The 10,274-nt window shown below is 42.2% G+C and overlaps 1 protein-coding gene across 2 annotated transcripts; it reads right to left on the reverse strand.

Moving 5' to 3' along the window:
* LOC8063888 (flowering time control protein FPA) lies at positions 1,132 to 7,559 on the reverse strand. 2 transcript variants are annotated; one of them, XM_002462618.2, is made up of 6 exons: positions 7,096 to 7,559; positions 6,301 to 6,543; positions 6,128 to 6,205; positions 5,286 to 6,028; positions 3,835 to 5,194; positions 1,132 to 1,416 (listed from the first exon to the last, which is right to left on the reverse strand). In XM_002462618.2, the coding sequence occupies exons 1-5, from the start codon at positions 7,444 to 7,446 to the stop codon at positions 3,853 to 3,855; spliced, it is 2,757 nt and encodes a 918-aa protein (XP_002462663.1). In that variant the 5' UTR covers positions 7,447 to 7,559; the 3' UTR covers positions 1,132 to 1,416; positions 3,835 to 3,852. The 2 variants fall into 2 exon arrangements, with proteins under 2 accessions (XP_002462663.1, XP_021308883.1); XM_021453208.1 differs by lacking the exon at positions 1,132 to 1,416 and adding an exon at positions 3,011 to 3,203.

Here is a 10,274-nt window from a genome sequence, read left to right on the forward strand (position 1 = left end):
TCACGGTTAGCGTCAACCCTAGACGTCCCACACGACTACACTCAAAGGAGAGGAATGGAGGTGAGACCCCTAGAGGATACAAGTGTTTCAAAATGATGTATAAACCCATAGATTAAACTCAATTATGATGTTCCTCATCAAATTATAGTTTCTAAATCCAAACTTTGCTAAATCTTGACATGGACACCACATAGAACGCATAAATCGTATTATATTTCAGTAGAAACTTTAGAAGCCATAATCAAAGGGAGTATTATGTAATCCGAAAAAAAGAGAGAAAAGCTTCCTAAAATGACAAACAAACAAAAGTCCTCCTAGTTGACTTTAGGGGGGAAAGGTCGTTGTTGTTGCCATTTCTGGTGTCTCTTACGATTGGACCATTTTTTTTGCAGTCATGCAGTCTTATGATCTTATCCATGCAGTGTTGCGGAGGTTTTTACAGTTAGGCCCTGTTTAGTTCGTGAAAAGAAAATTTTTGGATGTCATATCGAATGTGTCGGAAGGATGTCGGGATGGATTTTTAAAAACTAAAAAAATAAATTACATAGCCCGTCTGAAAACTGCAAGACAAATCTATTAAGCCTAATTAATCTATCATTAACATATGGGAGCTATTGTAGCATTTATAGCTAATTATGAACTGATTAGGTTTAAAAGATTCGTCTCACGATTTACAACCAAACTGTGCAATTAGGGCCTGTTTGGTTCCCCTTGCTAAATTTTAGCTAGCTAAAATTATTTTAGCTACACTTGGATGACTAATAGGACTAAACTATTTTAGTTTATTCTAGTCAATGTGTTTGAAACTTTAGCTACTAATAAAGTGACTAAAGTTTAGCTAGCTAAAATTTAGCAAAGGGAACCAAACATGGCTTTAGTTTTTTTTCATCTACATTTAATGTTTCATGTATGTGTCCAAAGATTCGATAGGATGGATGAAAAAAAATTTGAGTAGGAAACTAAAAAGGCCTTAGAGAGCGCGAGGCATCGAGCGAACGTACCGACTATGGCTATGGAGCCATGCGCAAGCGCATCAGCGCAGCTACGCGAGTCATGACTCCACTCGAGTCTCTGAACAAGTTCCCCTTCTGTTGGAATCAGCAACAGCAAAAGTACACAGCACAGTACACAACAGCATATGGCAATAGCATATGGTTTCAAAGGAGTAAATAATAATATAACACGAGGCCATGCCAACATACGAGTACAAAATCCAGGCCGGGTTATTCTTCAAATACATGGCAAAAAAAAACAAGGAGAAAAGAAATTGTTTTCTGGTAATGTCTGTCTTTAAATAAAAAAAAAGGCAGGACAGGGGTACGTCGGTGTAGGCTAACGGACTGACACCATGGGCCGCTTCGTTTGTGCGCTGCATCCTTGTCTGAAACCGGCGGCTGACATGAGAATTGACGGTACCTACACAAACGTTTTTGTCAGGAATATGACGCTGAAGAATCTGATTTGCAGGTGGATAATAAATGACGAAAGGAGTATTCAACGCGTATAGGAGTTTGCATATTATCTAATCGAGTCTAGTGCTGGAATCGCATCATAGAAGTTCCACTACTGCCAGACTGAGGCCTCTCAGTCATTTTTTAATTCACAGGTTCAGGCGCTATTTCGAGGGTAACCGTCGAATGAGAAATTGAAGCAGTTTGTGTTTGCCTAACAGAAAATGTTGGAAATCGGAACAAAATCCTAACCGTATGGGTCGAGCGACCAGCCCAGCTTGACTTTGGAGTTTGGACCGCCGAGGACCACTAGCACATCGGAGAGAATAAAACTTTCAGCGATAAGAGAGAACGAAAGCGATTTCTAGAGAGGCTGTTATCTTAACTCTATTCCATCTCCTCTACTCCTTGTACCCAGTTATTAATAGAGAACGAGTCTATCATTTTACCCTGTTCGTTTGAGCTTTACCGCTGAATCTACCAGACACGCAAGTAAAAGAAAACAAACAGAACAAGTAATAAAAGAAAATGAGTCAACAATCGACAACGTATCAACTCGTCGCGTCGTCATCGTCCACCCAGACGCCGACCAAGCGTGTATATCGACCCCGAGAGTCGAATAAAACGACGTGCCATGGTTCATTGGCCATCGATCAAACAGCAAACGTGTACGTGTCAGCATAGGTAGAACGTAGATGTTCGCACGAACGAGTAGCGGAAGCGAAGCGTATCAGTGATAGCCCGCTTGCAGAACGTGTAAGAATGTGTTCAGCGAGAGAAGCCGGACCAAGTATTTCATCCTTACGTGACTTAAAATATAAACATCGTTGAATTCTGTTTGGTAGCCGGGGACAATCGAATCACCCTACGCTGCACGCACTGCGCACTGCATTGTTTATACGCACTGCAGGCCTGGAGCGAACGAACCCGCGCGACAGATTCGAAGATTTTATAGCTCACCCTGTTCGTTAAGGCCAGCGCGCTTTAGGGAATTGGGACCCATGGCACGAGCTAATATTTAAAGCATTCGCGGTGGCGTCGAGACATAAGTGTCAAACGCTATAACCATAGTTTTGCTTCATTTCCTAGGGCGTACTCGGCATCGATGAGTGAGGCACTGAAATCCATACGATTTAGACCCAACGATTAATACGTTTGTATTGACAAGCTCATTATGGACAATCGCCTGTGCGATCGATGCTTCATTATACTCCGTTTAATGCAGTTATCCTACGAGCCCATCGATGCTCAAATAAACTAGCTACGTACATGAAAACACAAGCAGGCAAGTGATTGCAGCTGGCGCTGCGGGCTGCTATCAAATGCCACATGCCAATTTGCATGTAATCACAAGCAGAAGGTATGTCAAAGGGGAATTGGAGAAATCCAACGCAGCTCACTGGGTCAACAAAGAAATCGCTAGCAGCCAGGCAATTTCAGTCGATGTTTAACCACGATGTTCACCATTTCATTGTCGTTTGGTCTGTGAATGACAGTTTTTTTGGTTCGGCTGAAACGAGGCTTGTGGCATGACAAGGATGAATACTACCGGGCCATGGTTACTTGGATAACAAGAGCATCACTGTAAGGCGTTGTTGAGTGCTTTATTATTTACGAAAGATGTCCGATGCTACATAGAAGAAAGCAGCAGAGGGTCTAAACTGAGTCTGCAGAAGACAGCAGGGTTCGCAGTAGACGAATCACCATACTGTAGCATGGTTTCTCATCGTATTGTGAGAAATGGTACTCCCACTTTACCACGAGAACCAAAAACTGCGTTAAAGCTGGTGAAGAAAGCTTTTTGTTTCATTTTGTTTCAAGGAATCCTCACTGCTTCTCAAGTATAGATATCATAATACCATTACATTAAAGATGTCCATACATTAATCAATTAGAGATCTAATATTGCTTCATGTAAGCAACGTGGTGTTTTAACAGTGATGACTACTTTATCTACTGTTTTACTGTAATGCTGAAACTCTCACTAGACTACCAAGGAACTGTGCAGATCAGATATAGCAAGGCAGTCAAGAAAGAATACACAGATGTCAACATATCATGCAAGCAAACTGGCAACAGATGTGTTATGCAAGCAAATAAAATTAAAATCAAGTGCACATAATGGCCTTACTTGGCTAGGATAAGAATGTTCTAATGTTTCAGTGTTAAATTGTGTGTTGTCTAAATTCTAAATCTAAACCAACCTAACACAATCTTGAAATGGCAAACAATAGTCATTTTGTTTAAAACAAACTCATTTCATTGAATTACATTTTGAAGTTACCAAATGCAAGCTACTGTTAGGATTAGGTTAACAATGATTAGATGAACCAGAAAAGATATAGCAAACAACAGAAAATATTAAAGGAAGAGGTGCTCTTACCTGAAGAAATAATTAGTCTCAGGATTGATTTCCAGATCCGCGCTGCTGTATCTGAAGCAGTAGGTTTTGAGCTAACTGGAGTGTCGCCTGGTACTTCTTGCTTTTATCCTCCTCAGGGGCTTGTGCAGCACCAGGACCAAGATTTTGCTGTTGCAACTGAGAAGAGAAATCCTGACTTGCTCTATCAACATGCAGTGGCATAGAATGCTGGAGCTGGGCCAAATTCCCAATCTGATTCGTTGGAGGTCCAGGGTTCACTTGTGGAATGGCAGGGGTGGGGTTGTTAGTGTTGCTGATTTGAAGGTTAGAATGGCTAGCTGGAGCTAATGGACCATAGTTGCTTTGAGGCACATAATAATGCTCTGGCTGATAAAGTTGGTGATTTATCTGTGTGGGCAAACTGTGTCCACCTTGAGATGGTAATGTAGCAGAACGGTGTGGTTCTGTCGGAAGTGGAGGTGGTGGTGGTAAGTTCAAAGCAACTTCAGGGTTGTAAGCAGTATGCTGTATTGAGCGCTCTTGAGCACTCACCATGTTCCCATAGTTTGTCAAATGAGCAGCTGAAGCTTGCTTGCTAAACTGCTGTCCTGGATGCTGAACATTAGCAATTTGCCCAAAGGATGAATTTGAAGCAGTAACCTGGTTTTCAGGAGTCCATACTTTTGAAAGCATAGATGGATCCTGCATCTGTGATGGTCTTTCTATGGCATTCATCTGACCACTAACCAGTTGTGATGATTGCACACTAGGCAGAAGTTTTGCTAAAGTAGCCATAATGTCAGGCTTGAGTGAAGATTGCACTTGCAGCCCAGTTGCTTGGTTAGCAGGAAAACCTGCAAGAGCTGGCTGGACTGCTTGGCCTTCATCCACCCGAGGCCTTCCAGGAATATGCCCCAAACGTTGCATTGAATCCTCATGCAAAGATGCCCGATAATCAGCATCAAGGTGGCCACTGCCATTAGGAGAAATGATACTATACTTTCTTTGTGTAGGCAGAGTTTCCCTTTCATCATAGTAAGGTTGCTGTTCTGTCCCAGTTAACTGTGGCCTCAGTGCAGCAGCAGCAGCAGAGATTTGTGGAATGTGCAATACCACACCATAAAGGCGCTCTGGACCATCAACTTGTAACACATTTGTTAAGAAATCTGATGGTGGCACCAAAAATAAAGTAGTAGCTGCATCAACTTTTACAACCCCTGCCCGGCTTTTTGAGCCCAGGTAGCGCAAGAACTCAGTATAAGAAACAAAGTCATCTTCACTATCTGGTAAGAAAAAGACAATGTCAAATCCAGTGGCATCCGCATAGTGCTTCGCCAGCATATCCAATCCAGTCCGAGCTGAGCAATTCATAACGTCCGGTCTGCAAAGTTTAAATGGCAGAGTAAGATCCTTAACATACACAATTCAACTTTATACAGAACAAATATTTGTGCAACGATGTTTGGACTTACAGAGGTATGTCACTGCCCTTTGTTATAGGCAAACAACGAGCACGACAAACAGGGGATCCACCTTTGGCAATACTGCCACGCCAACAGTGATCAATGTATGATGTTCGATGCACTGTGCCACGGACTCGAATAACAGGAGTTGAGCTTCCCTCAGCATGCACAGAACTGCCCTGCTGACGGTACCCAGCAGAATAAAGACCTGCACTGCCTGCCCTTACATCGTAAGGGTCAGCACCAGCATCGAGCCTCACTCTTTTTGCTTCTCTTGGATCAAATGGTTCAGGTTGAGAAAGGATGCCACCTGGAGTAGGCACACCCCCATAATCGTAATATCTTGATCTTCCTCCTCTTGGTGGATCATACCCTTGCAAAGTTCCACTGCCAACACCAGGGCCTTGACGGCTATCACTGGAATACATTTCTGATCTAGGAAATCCAGCAACTGATGTTGGGTTATCCAATTTGTTTGGTGCGAGCTCACTGTTTGAGAAAAGAATCTGAATCCTGGGATCATTGAAAAGATGACCATCTAGATTCATCTTAGCATTATAAGCTTCCGCAACATTTGCAAACTCAACAAAAGCATACTGCCTTGTCTGGAAAATTTTTATGTTCGTAACGACACCAAATGCTGACATGGCTTGCTTAAGTGTATCCTCACTAATGGCTTTATAAGAACCTGGAAAACCAACCCAGAGAACATTGGTAGGCTGTGCTTCTCGCATCCGTATTCCAGCAGAACCCTGCCAGGTAAACAGAACATGATAGTAGGCAACATCAGCAGATAAAAGAGAATCACAAACTGACACAACAGATGAGAACTATATATCTAAACAGTGCACCTTTGGAGGGCCACTGCCCCTCTTATCACCCACTGGCCCTGATACTCTACCATTGAAGCTGCTAGCGTCTGACCATTCCTGCAAAAATCAGTACAAACAAGTTGTAACAAGAAAATCCACTATAAAATTTTAACAGAAGAAATACAAATCCAGCCAACACTATGGATACACACCGCTCTTCCCTTGGACCTCTGGAAATCAACACACAATTCCTTGCCACCTAAAGTTTTTCCATTCAAGGATCTGTGAGCAGAAATTGCATCTTCAAGCTTCTCAAAATCAATGTACGCCGAAGTCTGATCTTGGGAGAATGCAACACCTTCAACTTTTCCAAACTTTTGAAACTCCTCCTCAAGCTCCTCCTTTGAAACCGATGGGCTAATGCTACCAACCCACAGATTCCTAACAGCTTTAGCCTGTAATAAAAACCAAAACAACAAACAAAATCCTATAAATAAAGGCATGGCCACATGGTACTCAGTCGCCAGTTCCAACAAAAACATGGAAACACAGCCATAACAAACACATTGCACACTGCATCTTCAAAACACGTGATCCTGAGTAGCATAAAACTGCACCATCCTGCATTTTTTGCATGAATCATCGAGCCGAGCACTACTGTGTAAGAAATTTGCAAGGAGCATCTTCTAATATAATATATAATAAGGACCTAATCAGCAAGATTGCAAATAGATAAACATGGTAATCGACCAGTATCCTGGACCAAAACTGTCGGTGTAGCATTTTCATCAGCAGCTACAAAATCCAGATCGATATCTACCACCACAATAAATAGGCGCACCTAAACCCTAGTTAGCGGGAAAAAATCACATGGCATCGCGGACACAAATCGCAATAAGCAACGGGATAAATCTAGGGCGGTAGTTTTTTTATTTTCATTCAATCAAAGAAAAATCTAGCGCGGGAGGGAGCAGATCCCAGCTTGGGGGCAGAAGGAACTAAATTACCGGCCGCGCGAACTCGGTGCGCATGGCGGCCCCCTTGACCTTTTCACCCCGGGTGGCCTCGACGGCAGCGCGAGCCTCGGCTGGGGAACGGAAGAGGAGGAACGCGTAGCTGCGAGATCCGGCTCGTGCGAGGGCGCAATCGAGCGCGCCGTGCGGCCCGAACAGCGCCAACAAATCGCCCTCGGTCACGTGCAAGGGCAGGTTGCCCACCCAGAGCGTGTTCGTCTCCGGGCCCCCCGCAGCGGCGCCGCCCTCAGTGCCCACGGCGTCCTTCGAAGGGGAGCCGGATCCGGATCTGGAGCCGGAGGCGGGCGCGTCAGGTGACTCCGTGGGCGGAGACTCCGACGACATCACCGGAGCGGCGGAGGGGGGTCGCGGGAACCCTAGCGGACGGGGAACCTGGGTTGGATTTGCAAGCGACCACGAGGGCTCTCGAGTCTGGGCTCTGTACGGTGGATTTGGGTGATTCGGTACTTATTCAGAGCACAAATGTGTTCGAGCCGAACCGGGTGCCATCGTGTATTTTGATCGTACCAACCCGACGGGAAATCTAACTTTATGAGAAAAAAAAAACGTCCTCTTTCCAGTCATCACTAATTCACTATACGGTTAATTTTTTCCTAATATAATTGTGAAAATTTTAGTCAGATGTATCTTTATATATCTGTTGATCTAAAGATTAATTAAATGATACTCCTCCTCTAAAGTGATTGGTACTATAACATAAATTCGGAGGATTAAAAGAGATCAAAATTTGCAAGATAAGCTTTTCCAAGTATTTGTGCCTATGAGGCTTATGATCATGAGTGCCTATTGCTTGTGTCACTCTAAAATGTAACCATTAACTCTATAATGGTTCTAACAGCTTCTTGTTGTTAATTAATATATCTAGGTTTGTAAAAAAATCACCAGTTCTTCTTTCTATATCAAGCTTACTTGGACAAAAAACTCGAAGCTTGTTAGCTCGTTCCGTTTGTAGCTGGCTCGGCTCAGCTCGGCTCGGCTCGTTAGGATAACGAGCCGAGCCGAACTAAGATTGTAGTTCGTTAGCTATAACGATCCAACTCGAGTCAGCTCGCGAGCCAGATGAGCTACAATATTATAGAAAAAATTATCATAACTTATACTAATTTTGTATTACTTCATATCTTACATTTTATAAATGATTGATATGTTAACTCATACGAATATTTTGTTAGACTTAAGACAATTGGATATATTACTATTGTATTATTATTATTTTTAAGCTTTAGATAAATATAAATATTATATTTTTTATATCTAGCACGTGAGTTTAACGAGCTAGCTCAAGCTTTTAACGAGTCGAACCGAGCTAGCTCGTTATCCTAACGAGTCAAAACGAGCCGAGTCGAGTTGACTCGTTATCCAGCGTGGCTTACATCCCATAAGGTCGGCTCCAATGTAATGTAAGCACTTGATTTTGAGCCGGCTCGATCACAAGTACTCTCAACACCTCTTTTCCACTAAAGTGCATAAGTTTGTATGTGACCTACGTCTCTCATCATCCATTACCTGTGCATAAATCTATCTCATAATCTGTATCTGATCCAGGCGTACACTAGCCACGCATGAATCTTTATTTGCTATTAATTAGTAGGCTCAACGTTTAGCTTTTTTTCACCCTTTGTCTATATCAATCCGATGTGTTGCATATCCTACTTAGGCTCTGCTTCACTTCATTAATGAAGCTGTTTTGGGGCTTTAGCTCTATGAACAATTTTATCGGTGAAGCTAGAGTTGTTTTGGTAAATCGTTTGGCAAAATAACTCTTTTCTTAAAATATGCTCTCACAAAAACACCATATAAGATGAGGTGAAGCCGAGAGAAGCCACTATTTTTAGCTCCTTCACACTCAAAGCTCTATGAGAACACGTTTTTAGGGTCTTCATCAGTGAAGACATTTCATTTTACCCGTTTAGGATAAAACGGCTCCAAATGGCTCTTGAAGCCGCTGGAGAAGTCCTTCCAAACGGGGCCTTAGACTATCTCCAAGAGACTCTCTATATCCTTCATTAATGCTAGGGATAGATATTTCTAGTGAAAAATTATCCTTCAATAACTTCTCTAAATGGTTATCCAAATATAGTTATCTTCTACTCCAGATTTTTCGCTAGCTAAAAATAGAAGACGAGAATAATTCTCTAGAGTATGCAAAAGATACAGAAAAATTATTGGACAGTGAAAAGATATAGAAAGCGACTTTCATATAAATAGATTTTCAAATGATGATTTAGAGAGTGAGATTTAAAAAGATTCTTAGAGGTACTCTTATTTACATACCCCTTTGATCTCCTCTCTAAATCGTTTTTCTCTTTTGCGTCTGAATTGCAGCAACACATTCTCGTCATCACAGATCGACCCTAGTTGGCATCGTACACACTCATTCTCGCCCCGTGGTCTCCTTTTACATCATTGCTATCGACCCAAACGATGGCCATACATCGGTGATCTAACACATCTGCGTGTTGTTGCCCCCTCTGTCACAATCTTGCTGCCACATAGGGATGCATACTCTGGGTCCCTCTATTCCTTGTTCATTGATGGCTCGTCACGTCGGTTTCTATCAGACCATCACCGAGAAGCTTTTGTTTAGACAGTGCAATATTGTATCGACACATGGATAATGGATTAGTACAAAGATATTACAATGATGGCTATCAAAAGTTAGCATATATACAAATGCTTTGCTTCCAGAGCTTTACTATTTTACTTATGGTTTTCAAGGATGAAAGAATTGTTTGCTCCCGTGCAGCTGAACACAATTTGAACTTGCAATTGGCCCCACCGCTCACTAGCTGTGTTAATTTCCTATCTAATCTAATTACATCCGTGATATTGATGCCCATTGATCTCTAGAAGACGATATTGTCTATTGTGAATTTGTGATTATTTTGGTCGAGTTTAGGACAGGTACCATGCTCACTAGAGTATTCTGATGTTGTGGTCTCGAAAAAAAAATATAATGGTGAGGGTAGGTTTATAAAGCGGTTATATGCTCAACCGCAAGCATTGCGTCGCATGTTTATTGGCTAATTTTGATCTTTTTCTCAAGACCCATGTGGGCAGCTATGAAATTTCATTCAGAGTGTTAGTTATTGTGTTTACGTTCACAAGGATTATTTTTTTGTTACAATACCCGACATATTTTCCTACATTGC

The sequence above is a fragment of the Sorghum bicolor genome, chromosome 2 (genome assembly GCF_000003195.3).
Source record: "Sorghum bicolor cultivar BTx623 chromosome 2, Sorghum_bicolor_NCBIv3, whole genome shotgun sequence".
Classification (NCBI taxonomy): domain Eukaryota; kingdom Viridiplantae; phylum Streptophyta; class Magnoliopsida; order Poales; family Poaceae; genus Sorghum; species Sorghum bicolor.

Coding starts and splice junctions, on each gene's coding strand:
- LOC8063888 (XM_002462618.2), bottom strand. CDS start 7,446: ATGTCGTCGGAGTCTCCGCCCACGGAGTCACCTGACGCGCCCGCCTCC. Junction 6,206..6,300: donor AGAGGTCCAAGGGAAGAGCG/GTGTGTATCCAT, acceptor TGATTTTTGCAG/GAATGGTCAGACGCTAGCAG. Junction 6,029..6,127: donor GGGGCAGTGGCCCTCCAAAG/GTGCACTGTTTA, acceptor TTTACCTGGCAG/GGTTCTGCTGGAATACGGAT.